The sequence below is a fragment of the Heterodontus francisci genome, chromosome 13 (assembly GCF_036365525.1).
Source record: "Heterodontus francisci isolate sHetFra1 chromosome 13, sHetFra1.hap1, whole genome shotgun sequence".
NCBI classification, from domain to species: domain Eukaryota; kingdom Metazoa; phylum Chordata; class Chondrichthyes; order Heterodontiformes; family Heterodontidae; genus Heterodontus; species Heterodontus francisci.
The window spans coordinates 84,206,946-84,224,445 of record NC_090383.1 but is presented as its reverse complement, the minus strand read 5'-3'; the positions used below and the strand labels follow the sequence as shown (position 1 = coordinate 84,224,445).

Below are 17,500 nucleotides of genomic sequence, written 5' to 3'. Positions count from 1 at the left end.
TCCTGCCACTTTCAAAGATCAATTCACATGCACCCCCATGTCTCTCTGTTCCTGCACACTCTTTAGAACTGTGCCACTTAGTCTATATTATATCACCCGATCCCTTCTGCCAAAATACATCACCTCACACTTGTCTGTATTAAATTCCATTTGCCACTTGTTTACCCATTGTGCTAGCCTATCTATGTCCTGTTGCATGCAATTCATATCATCCTCACTGTTTCCTACTCCTCCAAGTTTGGTATCATCGTCAAATTTTGTAATTCTACTCTGTATTCCAAGATCCAAGTCATTTATATACAGCAACAAAAAAAAAATAACAGCCTACACAGGCTTTCCATGAATAACTCATCTATGATGCCTGTAACCGTAACCCCAATTCCCTGTCCACCAACATCCCACAGTTTACCTTCCCTCTGTCACTGACCATTACAGCATCCACATGGTCACAACGCAAAAATAAAAGACATCATGAAATAAGCATTCCAAACCAAATTTATAAATCATCCCAGTGGCAGCAGCATGGCTAGCGGAAGGCTGCTGACTTTCAGCATGGGAGACTGCAGATGGCCTTGAGCAGCTGAAAGTCAGCTTCAGACTGCACCATTTTGCCATGGGCTAGCTGGCTGTCAGGTAACAGCAAGGGCATTGGCCGGAGAATGAGAGCAGTCATTCTGAGAGAAGATAGCAGGTATGTGCTCCATGGAGCCACTGTCAATCCCTTGGGCAGCCCCTCAGCAATCTTAGTAATGTGTTGGCGGACTGATTGCTGGACTGCTGCGACACCCTGCAAGCTGTAATCCACAGTCATGGTGACAGCAGTCTGAGCTAACATGGTAGCAGTCTGAGATTCCACTGCAGCATTAAGACATTGGGTGGCTTCTTCTTGTGCCGTACTGGAAGCTGAGACCTCAGCCATCATAAGCTGCATCATGGTTGGGTCCGTAAATGTGCTAATGGAGTTGGCCACCAGTTCCATGCTGGAAATAATGGGCTCCAAGCTCTGTGCAAAGCCCTGGGCAAAGTTAGTACTGGACTCCTCCATACTCCTTGACAGTGACAGCAGGCTTTCTGGCAGGCCTGCCAATGCACCAAGCATTTCATTGTGTATAACCATCTGCCTTCTTCTGTAGTCTGCCCCATCAAAATGTTCACCTGAGTCCTCTGCAGTAGAATTTGTATGCAACCTTGCCCACTGATAAGCTAGCAACTGCACAGTGCTTCCCCCTGTCTTGGCTGTGGGTCACTTGTGCCTGGTGCAGCACCACATCGTTATACTGTATCTATGATTAGATTAGGTTAGATTAGATTAGAGATACAGCACTGAAACAGGCCCTTCGGCCCACCGAGTCTGTGCCGACCATCAACCACCCATTTATACTAATCCTACACTAATCCCTTATTCCTACCACATCCCCACCTGTCCCTATATTTCCCTACCACCTACCTATACTAGGGGCAATTTATAACGGCCAATTTACCTACCAACCTGCAAGTCTTTTGGCTGTGGGAGGAAACCGGAGAACCCAGAGAAAACCCACACAGACACAGGGAGAACTTGCAAACTCCACACAGGCAGTACCCAGAATTGAACCCGGGTCGCCGGAGCTGTGAGGCTGCGGTGCTAACCACTGCACCGCCCAATTTGCAGTCCATTAACTTAAATGGACAGGAATATCACATACATTCTGTTAGGTGCATGTGATACTCCCGACCCAATTTTCTTTGACAATTATTTACCTCCAAGCACAAAAGAGGAAATTAAGCTTAACTTCAGCAAATGTGGTGTCTCTATAGATAGTATGTTTGTTTTTAAAATATGACTCATGGTGAATTTTATAATTTAAAATAGTCACATTATAAAGATTCTAACCTAAAATAATCTTGTTTGCAGCACAGATCTCATCACAATCTTAATGAAAACTAATTAAAAATGTGGTTTTGCTCTGCAAAGGGTCCAAATATTGTGCAAGTGCTATGCTACCATCTAAGTTACATGTAGTGTCAGGATATATGCTAGTGTCAGGATATATGCTGGTGTCAGTGAGTTTTAAGTCAAATGATGGTGTTTCTTCATTATCAGTGTCTTGTTGCTTTTCCACCTGTTCTTCCACTACTACCTGGCCATGTTGCACTTCTTGGCTATCTGAAAGCAAAATGGTACATGGGTAAGGTTGTGGTGAGAAGTGGGGAAAGCAAGGAATGCATGCTTACACCATCTGTAGTTTATAAATCAGAAGATATTGTGGGATGAGGGTGAAGTAGGATGTGAGAAGGACGATTAGGTATGAGGATACTGTCATCTTCTATGGTTTCAACCCCACCACTAACCACGGCCTTAGCAATGGCCACTTCACTGATGGTGAACACCGTCTCCTCTATGGGGGTAAGGACGTGCAATCGCCTCTCCCATGTCTGTTAATTTGCTTTGCCTCCAGCTGTGCGCCACCTTTTCCTGTAAGAAAGAGGGAAGTGTGTCAGTGAGTGTGCTGCAATCTGCTTGGATGATGTGGCTGTCAGTGGAATAGCTGTGCAAGTTGAGAGATGTGGGTGTGAATCTTGCAGCAGTGCGAAGTGTTTAAGGGTGAGGTGAAGTTATGGATGTCAGATAAGAGTTCTGATTGATAGTGTTTTTTAAAATTCTTTCATGGGATGTGGGTTTTGCTTGCTAGGCCAGTATTTATTCCCCATCCCTAATTGCCCTTGAGAAGGTGGTGGTGGTGAGCTGCATTCTTGCACCCCGCTGCAGTCCATGCGGTGTACACCCACAGTGCTGTTAGGAAGGGAGTTCCAGGATTTTGACTCAGCGACAGTGAAGGAACGGTGATATAGTTCCAAGTCCGGATGGTGTGTGGCTTGGATGGGAACTTGCAGGTGGTGGCGTTCCCATGCATCTGCTGCCCTAGGTGGTAGAAGTTGCGGGTTTGGAAGGTGCAGTTGAAGGAGCCTTGGTGAATTGCTGCAGTGCATCTTGTAGATGGTACACACTGCGGCCACTGTGCATCAGTGATGGAGGGAGTGAATGTTGAAGGTGGTGGATGGGGTACCAGTCAAGCAGGCTGCTTTTGTCCTGGATGATGTTGAGCTTCTTGAGTGTTGTTGGAGCTGCATCCATCCAGGCAAGTGGAGAATATTCCATCACCACTTGTGCCCTGCAGATGGTGGAGAGGCTTTGGGGAGTCATGAGGTGAGTTACTCACCACAGAATTCCCAGCTTCTGACCTGCCCTTGTAGCCTCTCTACTTATGTGGCTGCTGCAGTTCAGGTTCTGGTCAACGGTAACCCCGCAGGCTATTGATAATGGGGGATTCAGCGATGGTGATGCCATTGAATGTCAAGGGGAGATGGTTGAATTCTCTCTTGTTGGAGATGGTCGTGGCCTGGCGTGAATGTAACTTGCCACTTACCAACCCAAGCCTGAATGTTGTCCAGGTCTTGCTGCATATGGACACGAACTGCTTCAGTATCTGATGAGTCACAAATTGTGCAATCAGCAGCGAACTACTGTCCATATGATGGAGGGAAGGTCATTGATGAAGCAGCTGAAGATGGTTGGGCCTAGGACGCTACCCTGAGGAACTCTTGCAGTGATGCCCTGGGACTGAGATAATGGAGCTCCAATAACCACAACCATCCTCCTTTGTGCTAGGTATGACTCCAGCCAGTGGAGAGTTTTCCCCCTGATTCCCATTGACTCCAGTTTTGCTTGTGCTCTTTGATGCCACACTTGGTCAAATTATGCCTTGATATCAAGGACAGTCACTCTCACCTCACCTCTTGCGTTCAGCTGTTTTGTCCATATTTGTACCAAGGCTGTAATGAGGTCTGGAGCTGAGTAGCCCTGCCGGAACCCAAACTGAACGTTAGTGAGCAGCTTATTGCTGAGTAAGTGCCGCTTGATAGCACTGTCGCCGACACCTTCTATCACTTTACTGATGATCGAGAGTAGACTGATGGGGCAGTAATTGGCTGGGTTGGATTTGTCCTGTATTTTGCATACAGGACATACCTGAGCACTTTTCCACATTGTCAGGTAGATGCCAGTGTTGTAGCTGTACTGGAACAGCTTGGCTAGGGGCGCAGCCAGTTCTGGAGCACAGGTCTTCCATACTATTCCCGGAATGTTGTCAGGGCCCATAGCCTTTGCAGTATCCAGTGCCTTCAGCCATTTCTTGATATCACGTGAAGTAAATCTAATTGGCTGAAGACTGGCATATGTGATGCTCAGGACCTCAGGAGGAGACCAAGATGGATCATTCACTCGGCACTTCTGGCTGAAGATGTTTGCAAATGCTTCAGCCTTGTCTTTTGCATTGATGTGCTGGGCTTCCCCATCATTGAGGATGGGGATATTTTTGGAGCCTCCTCCTCCAGTTAGTTGTTTAATTTTCCACCACCATTCACGACTGGATGTGGCAGTACTGCAGAGCTTAGATCTGATCTGTTTGATTATTGGTATCTGAGTGATGGGGATGTGAGGCATTGAGCAGTGTCTGAGATAGTGGTCCACTTGGGATATGGCATTTGCAGATGAAATCACAGGCGTTTACCACTCATGTGAGGTGATTGAACTTTTTGTGGCAATGCATCCAGGTACTTGAAGGTTGAACCCTGGCATTGACCACCACAGTTATCTGGCCCCACTGCCTTTTAAGTGTTTGTCTGGAGGGTCTCTGGCCCCCTGTCAATACAGCCCTTCTCTCCTGCTTTGCACCGTCTCCACCAAGGTCTCCAGTGCAGCATCTGAGAATCGTGGAGCACCTGCTTTCCAATGTTGTGCCATCATTCGGTCTATTTACATGTCAGAGTGACTTGTACAAGAACCTTTACCTGCTCCAGTCAAAATGCACCCCCTTTAAGAGGTACAGGCTTGCTTTAATTACTGCTGGCCAGCTTCAACTGATGTAGCCTCTCACGATTTTAGGCCCCCTCCTGAGGCATATTCAACAGCAAGTTTAGAGCTGGCTGCACCTACAGTAATGGTAAGTTGGTGTGTTGACTGCATCACATTGAACGGGTGTGTACTAATCGCACATCCTGAGGCCTGTGCCTGTTTTTGGGGGTCGTCCAATTTAGCCCCCATACTATTTACAATGGTGCTTTAGAAAGAAAGAACTTGGATTTATACGTCATCTTTCAAATCCTCAAAGTCCCAAAGAACTCTAAAGCTGATAAATTACTTATGGAGTTTAGTCATTGTTATGAAGGCAAATATAGTAGCCAATTTGCATTCAGTAATATAAAGTATTTACTCTTAAGATAATTTTGTTTTTTTATTCTTACATGAGGTGTGGACATCGCTGGCAGGTGAGAAGGTGGTGGTGAGTCACCTTCTTGAACTGCTGTAGTCCATCTGGTTTAGGTATACCAACAGTACTGTTAGGGAGTTCCAAGATTTTGACCTAGTGACAGTGAAGGAATGGTGATATAGTTCCAAGTCAGGATGGTGTGTGGCTTGGAGGGGGAAACTTGCAGGTGGCGATGTCCCCATGTGTCTCCTACCCTGGTCCTCCGAGCTGGTAGTGGTCGCGAGTCTGGAAGGTGCTGTCGAAGGAGGCTTGGTGAGTTGCTGCAATGCAACTTGTATATGGTACACACTGCAGCCAATGTGCACTGGTGTTGGAGGGAGGGAATGTTTAAAGTGGTGGATGGGGTGCTGATTAAGCGGACTGCTTTGTCCTGGCTGCTAACGAGTTTCTTGAGTGTTGTTGCAGTTGCACTCATCCAGGCAACTGGAGAGTATTCCATCACACTCCTGACTCGTGCCTTGTAGATGATGGACAGGCTTTGGGGAGTCAGGAGGTGAGTTACTCGCTGTAGAAATCCCAATCTCTGACCTGCTCTTGAAGCCACAGTATTTATATGGCTGGTCCAGTTCAGTTTTTGGTCTATAGTAATGCCAGGATGTTCATGGTGGGGGATTCAGCGATGGTAATGCCATTGAATGTCAAGGGGAGATGGTTAGTTTCTCTCTTGTTGTAGATGGTCACTGACTGCCACTTGTGTGGCGCGAATGTTACTTGCCACTTATCAGCCCAAGCTGAATGTTGTCCAGGTCTTGCTGCATGTGGACATGGGCTGTTTCAGTATCTGAGGAGTCTTGAATGCTGCTGAACACTTCAATCATCAGCCAACATCCCCACTTCTGACCTTATGCTGGAGGGAAGGTCATTGATGAAGCAGCTGAAGATGGTTGGGCCTAGGACACTACCCTGAGGAACTCCTGTAGTGATGTCCTGGGACTGAGATGATTGACCTCCAACAGCCACAACCATCTTCCTTTGTGTTAGATATGACTTCAACCAGTGGAGAGTTTTCCCCTTGATTCGTTATTAATATCGTTACCTTGAGACATATTGAATGTGTTATTTCTATTTATCTCATGTATCCATCAGTTAAACTGGATTTCAAGGTTTGCTGTATAAAACCCAGAATATTATTTCATGGTGGAATCTGGGGAGCTATTCCAGAGATGTCATTAGTTAAGCAGATTCTTGCAGATCACATCTGATTTGGCCCTTTTCCAGATGAATTGGGAAGAATTAGCTTTCATTTCAGGCCATTTATAAAACCATTCCACACTGTAGTTTTGCTTGCGGATTTGAATAAAATACAAGAAAAATCCCACAAAAGGCATTTATAATTCATTTGGGGTCAAAGTGCATGTTCCACACATAAAATTGAAATGTAGGTGAACATACGATAATTGTACCCCATTTGTAAACGTGTTCCCATGGAGCTGAAAAAAAAATTGTTGCTTAATTATGCAGTTTGTCCATTTGCAGTTATTCATGTTATAGTTATGATTTATTCAAATTGCTTTCCATTATTTCTAAATCCTAGATTTTAGATCTGAAAGAAACTTTATGTGAAAGAAATCAAGCCATCACTCAATTAGAAGAACAAATCAACAAACTTGACATTGAGATTAAACAATTAAATGGGCACATTTCCAAAAATGATGATGAAGTCGCAAAAACACAGGTAAGAAATTTCTCTGATGTGATGTGTTCTCATAGATCACCATCTAGGTAAGTAATGCTGTCACACTGTGTTCTGGGTGCATTTTAATGATCACTGTAGGTTTGAATGAAAAAGACTGTTCAACTCTCCTTATTTGAGGAAGGATTTAATTGAGCGGCACAATGGCACAGTGGTTAGCACTGCAGCCTCACAGCTCCAGCGACCTGGGTTCAATTCTGGGTACTGCCTGTGTGGAGTTTGCAAGTTCTCCCTGTGTCTGCATGGGTTTTCTCCGGGTGCTCCAGTTTCCTCCCACAAGCCAAAAGACTTGCAGGTTGGTAGGTAAATTGGCCATTATAAATTGCCACTAGTATAGGTAGGTGGTCGAGAAATGTAGGGACAGGTGGGGATGTGGTAGGAATATAGGATTAGTATAAATGGGTGGTTGATGGTCGGCACAGACTCGGTGGGCCGAAGGGCCTGTTTCAGTGCTGTATCTCTAAACTAAACTAAACTTATTTCATCTCCTCCTTCCAGAACACTAGCCCAGTTGCAGCAACTACCCTCCTGATACAGCATCTGATTGTTTTTAAACCTATTCTAGTTATTGAGCACACTCTGAACAAAGAAATGCTTCCTGATGTGTATTCTTAATTTTACTCTCAGAACCTTAAAGTTCTACTCCCCTGCCCTGCTGCCTGGCATATCCGAGAGTATTAATTTGGATTTACTTTCTCAATAATGAAAGGTTTTGGTAGAGTAGACACAGAGACAGAGGGTTGGATTTTGTTCCCAGCTCGACGTTGGGTTCTGTGTTGGGGGTTGTGGGGCGGTGGTGCTGGAACATTGGAGCAGCAGCGGCTGCCGCGGATTGACGCTGGGATTGCCTGGCCCGATTTTCCTGGCAGCAGGGAAGCTCTGTGACGGCCCCTCCGCCACTCTGTGACGGAACCCGACTTAGCACATTTAAATAACATATTTGCATAAATTAAAATATAAACTGCAGCGATCTTGCCTTCAGTTCCCGATCCTCAGAGCGATGAGCGGCACTCGCGCATCTTCAACTTCCCGTCCAGGGAAAGCTGGCACCACCGAGGTGGGTAAGGGGTGAACTCCGCACTCTGATGGGTGGGGGTTAAGGGGTGAACTCCGCACTCTGATGGGTTGGGGGGGAGGGATGAACTCCGCACTCTGATGGGTGGGGGTTAAGGGGTGAACTCCGCACTCTGATGGGTGGGGGTTAAGGGGTGAACTCCGCACTCTGATGGGTTGGGGGGGAGGGATGAACTCCGCACTCTGATGGGTGGGGATTAAGGGGTGAACTCCGCACTCTGATGGGTGGGGGTTAAGGGGTGAACTCCGCTCTCTGATGGGTTGGGGGGGAAACAGGTGAAATCTGCGTTATGTTGTGCTGTTTGCAGGGCTGACAGCCTTTTCAAAATGGCGCCAGCACCTGCTACTTCCAACAGGTGACGCCGTGACGGCGTTGCTGAGGTCGCTCTGCCATGTGATTGAGGGGGAGGCAGCCACTGTGAATATGTAAAATGGCTGCCTGCCGTGTAATTGCGATGGCACGTGTCACGTGGTGGATGGCCGCCATGTTCAGGAAGACAAAATCCAGCCCAGTGTTTCCACTTGTGAGGAAGAGCCAAACTAGTGGCCATCAATATAACAGTCACCAAGAAATTAACTGGGAATTCAGAAGAAACTTCTTTGCCCAGTGAGTGGCAAAAATGTGGAACTCACTACCACAGGGAGTGACTGAAATGAATAGTAAGAATGCACTTAAGGGGAAGCTAGGCAAGCATATGAGGGAGGAGGGAACAGACAGTTATGCTGATAGAATTAGATGAGAAAGGATGGGACGATGCTCAAGAGGAGCATTGTAGGACTTTTAAAAAGGGGGTCTCACTTTCCTCTCAGGTCCTGACCCCGTACTGAGTATCAATCGCATGAAACAGCCTTTGGATACAATTTCCACTGTATGTGGAACACTTTTATTAACTCACTAAGCAATAGTATATGCTTACAACACCAGTTATTTAGCAGACCCGCATACAGGAGCTCATTCCTGGGTGGTTAGGCCCGCTGAACGAATTCCTCCGCTGACTTCCTGTGACTGACCAAGTCACACTTCCTGGTTGCAGCAACAATGTCCTTGTGAGCTGTGCCTTTTGTACCCCTTTCTGACCCTGGTTCCTCAACATATATAAGGTAATGTTTTGAATTGGGTCATCTGATTGGGTTTCAGTGCTTTATCAATCCCACCCTGGCTATGCAAGACCACCTGCATATGATCATATCCTGCTCTCAGCAGGGTGAGTTCTTAGGTGCAAACCACCCATGGAGGTTATATCTGCACCTTGATAAGTTGAGAAGGAAACCATTCACACATATTTCAAAGGCTGCGTTTGCTGACAACGCAACCAATAAGTGGTGCAGTACTTGCACATGCGCAAATGCAGCCTCATGCACTGAAATGTCACTGTCTGCGACATTTTTGGCAGCTGCCAGTAGTAAAGATGGCACTGCTCAATTTATCACAAAAACAAATGCCCAAAGTGGCTGCGATCGCCACCTCCATCCCACCCCCCAACAGTACCCCGCTCCGTCCTGCCATCGTGCTTTTCTTCGCCACTGCCTGCTGTGCTCGTCTGCTCACCACTTCTCCCCCATTGGCCACTCACTCCCCGCTTCACCGTCTGTGTGTGTGTATGTGGGGGGCCCTTGTTCAGTTACATTGTCTTTTATTTTTAAAAGTCCCATATGAGCCCTAGCGATGATGTCTTCGGTCAGTATTCTTCTCCCTTCATCCCAATGTCTTTCGCCTCCACGTTTTTACCACTAGGTGAGCTCCACACGCTGGTCCACACCAGAACTGGTGACATTTTACTTATGAACAGAAATGCAGGAGATATTAACAAATGCCTAACAGCATAACAAAAATACAAGAGATATCCAAATGCCTCACAGCATAAATGCCAGTATGGACTGGTTGAGCTGAATGGAATGTTTCTGTGCTGTCTATTCTGTGTATTTCTATGTAATCTCATTAAGAATCTCATATACCTCTAAGAGGTCCCTCTCAGATGTCACTTTGAGTTTACCTAAGTAATTCCTCATGGATCTTCCTTCCGAAGTTAGAAATATGCCTCATTGCTCTCCTCTGCATTGTCTCTAGGGTCCAGATTCTCCTCTATATTACATTGAACAAGGTGTACATAATATGAGGACTGTATAGGGCACTATTTGGATACAGTATGGCTTCTGGGGATTTAAAATCAACTGATTAGGCAGTAAAGCTTTATTTAGACATGATGGCCTGGATTAGCTATTAAATTACTGCTCATTGTGGAACTGGAGGAGTAAACAGAATAAAATGCACTCTTAAAGACTACTGTCTGAATTCCTCTACTATAAGCTGCACCAGAATTCCAAAAGAACACCAGTTCCCTTTGTAGCCCATTCTGCAGCATTTGAATGGAGTCTGGGGCATGGATAACCCTTCTGCTCCAGTCCCCTCCATTTCCATTACAGACCTGGCCTAGATAGTTTCTGTCACTATGTCAATAATGATAAGAACTCCCTGAGGATATTGAAGAGGCCATTCTGTGTGCTGCTGTCAAAGATGGGTGTTTCTTTACCTGCCTATTAATCATTTTAGTACTTTGGGGTGTAAGTTATGAGTTATGCTGCTACTTTTACTTAGCTGTGCTCAAAGGACTCCTTTGCTCTATGAATATGGATTTCTCAGTGGGACTACCTTTTCCCACCACTCAGTCATCAGGGCCTATAAAGCAAGGAAGTCTTCATAGGCAAACCACAGCACGAGGAGGGTGCAGATGAAGGAGAGCCAGTAGCCCCCTGCCAGAGTAGGGAGACCCCATCTATTGGATGGTGTATTAGCCCCATTTTGACAACTATGGAAGTGGGAAACCACATTTTCACTCCCTGCGTCCATAGTTGTGAATTTGGAAAATCAAAGCCCTCTACATACACACTCAAATGCATGCAAGAACTACTGACCTCCCATTGCCAGTGTAACTTTAATGACTGAAATGAGATAATTATCATGTCAGGTTTTCTTTCCCAGTAATTACAAAGTGAATGACGGTACAGCCACCAACTTTAAAAGCTTAGCTTTTAGGTTAGGGCTTTACACCAGCTGATTTTATGCTGTTGCAGATGCCCATCCTTACTGGACTACTTGCTAACATTGCACTGATATGTGTTTTTACACTCAATAAGGTGCTGTACTAATGCCAAGAGTGCAGTGTACAAAGCAGCATAGCTGGTTTACACAGTCGCTGTTTTATTGGTCTGAAAGTTGTCTATTCACATTTACAACTGTTAATTCTGGCTTCCTTATCCTAGCTGCAAACTTTGAGCCACAGAAAGCTGGTATGAGGAAGCCAGATTTAGTAGCACAAATGTGGGGAGCTGGCTCCTGGATCCCGGACTGCCAGGATATGTTCAAAAACAGCTTTAGATTCTTTCCAGGATGTACAGTTTATGAGGTTGGTTGATATGCCACACAAGGATGTGCAAAATGGGGCTCGGAACAGGCCTAAGGTGATAGACGTGGTTAAAAACATGTGTCTCTGATTTGACCGTTTGTGCCTGATAGGTTCACAGGTTGAGAGGTGCAGATGCAGGACATATTGCCTGCCCATTCTTCTGATCAGAAGAGATACATAAGGACAAGTAACCTGTGGGAAATAAACTAGAATTCCACAAAGATTCCAGGTTTAAACCAATAGAACACAATATCCCCTACTCAATGTTGAAAGTGTTTATTTCAATAACTCAACTAAAGCTTTGAAAATAAGGAAAACAGCCATAAAAGATTGCGTGGCTATCTGTAAAATAAAATTTTATTTTCTTTACCTCGACAGTGATACAGAGGAGGGTTCTTTCTATCTCAAATTACACTGAAACAGTTCAACCAGGGACGAAATAGCAATTATTTTTTATGTTCTTTTGCATGTAATTGCATGAAAAACAGAAAGCTGAGAAAATCTGGATTCAGTCATATTATAGAAATAGCTAAAATAAGCAATAAAAGCCAGAAACTCCCCAAAAATCAAAATTACTGACAGCTTCATAACTCATGCAGTCATAAGCAAGAAATATTTGCCGTAATTTGCCAGGGCTTATGTTTGTTCCAAGTTCTTTTACACAATTCTGGCTCTGGAGTGAGACTATGCACTACCTGAGAGAAACAGCACAGCAAGGGGGAAGCCTTGATTTGACTACTATTATCCGTACTGAGGGATTAAAAGGTGTAATCCATTTATTTGAAATCTCTGACTCTTTCAGTAATTCATTATAGGTGAGATGTTTTGGCGTGACAAAGCACCATACAAAGGCAAGTATTTAGTTAAACACAGTGATTATCTCAAAGTCACTAAACGTTTGGTGTGAAGGGCCTTATGTTTTACCTACATGGGGTCACAGATCCCGTCAGCACCCATGCTAACAAAGAAAAAGATTAAAAATGTAATTAAACTACTTCGATGCTTGTATTACAAGATGAAAATGAATTTTTAAACCTAAAAGTGAAACAGTATTAAACCTAAGGCACACTTGTGGTATAAACAGACTACTACACCATGTGCTGAAGCATTTGTTTTATTGTTGTTATTCTACTCATAAACCAGACTTGTTGAATTGTTAAAAATTATGTGATTAACATTTTGACACTTATCCTGTATTGTATTCTTCATGTATAAGTTGTACATATGTGTGGGTCATTATGCTACTTGGTTACTGAAAGAATTAAGCAAAGCTATAATTACCGGCATGCTGATTTCTTTTCTTCCTTAATCCATACTGTTTTACTTATTTCAATATATTGTTGCATTCAAACAGAAAATGCTGGCTGGGCAAGCTGACAAAATAATAACCATTGAGCAGCAATCACAACAATTTTGCAGAAGATTAGATCAAGAAGGAAAAAATGAAATCTCAGCACTGAAGGAAATCATTAATGTGTTGAAGGAAAAAGTGGAGCGTGCTGAAAATAGCATTGCATCACTCGGTCTGTATTACGTTCAACTTTTGTTTTTTTCTCGTTAATAGTGCATTTTGTATTTTTTATTTTAAAGTTTTTTTCATTTAATGTAAATTTGACACAGTGTTGTCAGTTTTAAGGGTAATATTCTACTGACGGGCAGCCATAAAGGCGGGGCTAAAGTGTGGCGAGTCGAAGAGACTTAGCAGTTGGCAGGAAAAAAGACAGAAGCGCAAGGGGAGAGCCAACTGCGAAACAGCCCTGACAACCAATTTTATCTGCAGCACCTGTGGAAGAGTCTGTCACTCTAGTATTGGCCTTTATAGCCACTCCAGGCGCTGCTCCACAAACCACTGGCCACCTGCTTACCCATTGTCTCCCGAGGCAAGGAGGCCAAAGAAGAAAGAAGATTCTACTGAACTATGCAAAATTCACCTAAATTGGCATTATGAGTGGAGAATTATACTTATGAATGTAGAATTATACCCACAATACACTCAGGCAGACACAGGAGCATGTTTTGCGCAAATGCTCACTTTTAAGCTTGTCTCCAAATTGTGGTTCTAAAGCATAAATATGGCAACATTAGGTGATTTTGGAGATGCTATTTGTATAAGATATCTTTCTTTATAACATGTATAATTCCAAAGCAATTTAGTAGAATGTACTTCCTCTTTAACATGAGGATTACATAGTACTAAATGCTGATGCATTTCATCATGGTAAATACAAGTTCCTAAAGGGGTTTCTAATGTATCAAATTTAGTAGATCCAAATAATATGTATGTAGTCTGGCATCCCTAGGCTGTTGTGAATTTCTGACCCTGAAAAATATGGTTATTGAAGGGTCCACAATTCACTCTTTCTATGGGTGTGGAAGGAACATGGGAACAGAAGTAGGCCATTCAGCCCCTTGGGCCTATTCTGCCATTGAATTAGATCATGATTGACCTGTATCTTAACTGCATTTACCCACCTTTGTTCCATATCCCTTGATACACTTATCCAACAAAAACCCATCAATGTCAGTTTTGAAATTCATTGACCTAGCATCCACAGACTTTTGGAGGAGAAAGTTTCAGATTTCCGTTGAAATGTGTTTAAAAAGTATCTCCTGATTTTACTCCTGAATGGCCTATCGCTAATGTTAAGATTGTGTCCTCAAGTTGTGCATTCCTCCATCAGAAGGAATAATTTATCAATGTTTACCTTTTCAAATTCTTTAATCATTTTAAATACCTTGATTCGGAGTCTCCTGCTCCTGCTGATTGTTTCACTCTGTCACTGCTGCTGACTCTCTCACTCCTGCTGGCTCACTAATGCATCAACCACTTTGTATTATCTATCATTTTATAATTATGTCACAGAAACGGTATCAGCCTGTCACAGAATCAACATTGTTTTGCTGTTGAAATGGGCCATATAATGCTACATAATTCTAGTGGTCTTGGCTATTAATAACTTGAGTATATATAGTTATACAGCTAATAATATTTAGAAATTTGTGTACATTTTAAAGGCATAAATTTGATAATGTGTATCTTTTCTACTTTAGTCACTTTTGAGCCCTGCCTGAAGCAACATGATTTATTGCTAAAAGCACATAAGGAACTTCTGGAAAAGAATAATGAAAGATTTCGAGTTTTAGAAGCTACTGGCTACAATGGCAAACTGATTTGGAAGATCTGCAATTACAGAATGAGAAAGCAGGAAGCTGCAGATGGTCGCACTCCTTCTCTTTTTAGCCAGCCCTTTTACACTAGTCGTTGTGGATACAGGTTATGTGCTAGAGCATACATAAATGGAGATGGAACAGGCAAAGGGACACACTTATCTTTGTTTTTTGTGGTTATGAAAGGTGAGTATGACTCTCTGTTGTTGTGGCCATTCAAGCAAAAGGTCACCCTTTCCCTGCTTGACCAGGGTCCAAAGAAGAATCACATTGTAGAGCTCTTTAAGGCCGATGCCAGCAGCACTAGCTTTCAAAAACCCGTTTTGGAAATGAATATTGCATCTGGATGCCCAAAGTTTGTGCCTCATACTGTACTTGAAAGTGGGAAGACTGCAACGTTTATAAAAGATGACACATTATTCATCAAAATCATTGTAGATTTATCTGATCTTGAAGATCTATGAAAGGATTTCCAGAAATTGATAACTATTTATGTGATTCAAGGAAGAAATTTGCACACAAACTAATGAATCGACATTGTTCAATATTGAGAATTATCAATAATTAGAGATGTATTTTATTTGTAATTTTTGTATTTCTATTTTTATATTAAACATAATTATCTTCATACAAACCCTTGATTTTTTGAATATTGATCAGTGTATTATCCAGTTAGTGTGATTATTTTTAATATTTAAATTGGGCTCTGTAGCACCGCTGGATTACGCTACAGAAGATGGAGGTCCTCCAAGTGGGGCATGCAACACTTTCGGTCACCTCCAGCATGACCTGTGCAGTTCTCCATGCTGGGAAGGACACCTGTGCGGGTGTGTTGTGCATGTGGCTAGATCATGACATCAAATAGTCGTACTGGCTGACTTAATAAACAATTTACAAAGTTGGACCATGCAGGTCCACTCAATGTATTCACTCATCACTTTATCAAAGAACATGTGTACTGCTATAAGAGAGTCACACTACTAATATTATTTAAAGGGCCAGCCATCCAACTTGCAAAAAAGGGGATTAAGGGGATTTACACAACTTCTGCCATTGCAAAGTTTGTGGAAGTACTGTGGATTATTTTTGGCGATGTTGTGTTGAGTTTCTGCATTTGGCAGGGAATATTGCTGCATCCTCACAAGGAGAGCAGAGGATTTGGTGACATGTCCACACAAAGGCTGCAACAGGCATGGGGCTGCAGTTTCAGTGCCTCTAGGTCCGCATCATGACAGGGAGATAGAGCAGAGGCTGCAGAGAGAGGAAGCTCTGTGCAGATGGACGATGAGAAAGAGAAAATGAGGCTTCTGCAGTGCCCTTACTCTGTAAGGGCTGCCTGTGAGCACCTACACTGAATCCAGTTCACTTAAAAGGCATCCCTTCAGCACAATTTCTCCACCATACACCACCTTCCCATTCTTTTGCAATGTCCCGTCAGTGTCCTCTTGGCTAGAATCCTGCAATACGAGCCTCCAACAAAAAGCTTGCCATGACATCTCTATCAAACAACACATCCAACGATACAAGCAAAAAAGAGCTGTTCACCTTTGTGCATTCCCTTAATGCCTGTCTTGCAGGTGCCTTTGCCTGAGTCCTAGTACTCCAATGCAGTGCTACCACAGTGGCTGCTGCAAGGCTGATGGCTTTCACTGGGGGAGACTGCAGATGACCTCAAGCAGCTCTGGGGCTTGAATGTCTGGCTTTGAATTGCACCACCTCAGGATGGGTGGCTGGCTGGCTGGGAGGCAATAGCAAGGGAATTGGCGCACTGCCAGTGGTGGGAGCATGAATGCTGCCATCCTGAGAAATGACAGATGTTCGTGCCCCATAGTACCACTGCCACTCCCTTGGGGAGGTGCCTCAGCAATCCTAGAGCACAGATTGTTGGGTTGACGCAAGATCCTGTCTGTCCCTTTGAGCACTGAGCTCGGCAGCCATGACGGCAGCAGTCTGAGCCTGCACTGCAGCAAGCATTGATCTCAAGACTTCTGTTTGAGCTTCCACCTGTACTGTGACTCCAGTACGTGCTTATGCCCAGTGACTCACCACAAGCAGATCCCAACTCTTTAGTAGTCTCTAAGGTACACGCAGTTCCAGTACCTGAGACAGTGGCTATGAGTTCTGATCAGGTGATGGCACCTCTTCATCAGTGGTGTAGGATTGCTCTCTCTTCCTCCCTGGGCTGCTGGCAACAGTTCTTGGGTATTTGAAAGCAGAAGGGGAGGGTTGGGGTGAGCGAAGGGAGGGCAAAGATACAAAGCAAGAGGGCCATGGTCACACCATCTGCAGCTTGCAGCATGAGGGTAAAGTGGGATTTGAGAGGAGGCATAACAACAGTAATATACCATCACCCTGAATGTTTCGTTGACACTGGATGATATGGTCTCTATTGAGCCGGCTGCATGATGCAGAGTACCATCTCCTCTGTCAGACTCAGGGGTTGAAGGCGACCCTGGCCTCAGCTGGTTCTCTGCTGCTCCCTGTGATTATGGGCCACTTTGTCCTGCAAGAGAGAGGGAAGAATGTCAGTGATTGTGTTGCAGTGGGCCTGATTTTCAAAGCCCACTGAATCCAGGAACAGCAGCAAGCGCCTTTTGAATGTCACATTCTCGGAGGTCGGCACTGTGCTGCCGCCTCTGGAATGCAAAGTTAATTTCAAAGTGCCGCCAGCAGGGAGGGAACAGGTCGGGTGCATGTCTCCAATTAAGTGCCTGGTAATCTCATTGAAGAGCTCATTAACAGGCTTGCCAGTATCAGTGAACAATTTTTGAATGCTGGGAACGGGGAAGATGCCATGGGGGGGGGAGCATGACAGGTTTATGAAGGTGTGAACAGTGTGGCGGGCCATGAGG

The 17,500-nt window shown here is 44.2% G+C and overlaps 1 protein-coding gene across 2 annotated transcripts in view; it reads left to right on the top strand.

The window, feature by feature from the left end:
- LOC137376466 (TNF receptor-associated factor 5-like) overlaps positions 1-15,230 on the top strand; it is a 72,677-nt gene extending 57,447 nt beyond the window's left edge. For both annotated transcript variants that reach the window (XM_068045089.1, XM_068045088.1), the window contains exons 9-11: positions 6,844-6,984; positions 12,835-13,003; positions 14,532-15,230. In XM_068045089.1, coding sequence (XP_067901190.1) covers positions 6,844-6,984; positions 12,835-13,003; positions 14,532-15,112 — 891 coding nt within the window. In that variant the 3' untranslated portion in view covers positions 15,113-15,230. The remainder of the gene's footprint in view (positions 1-6,843; positions 6,985-12,834; positions 13,004-14,531) is intronic.
- The last annotated feature ends 2,270 nt before the right edge of the window (positions 15,231-17,500 follow it).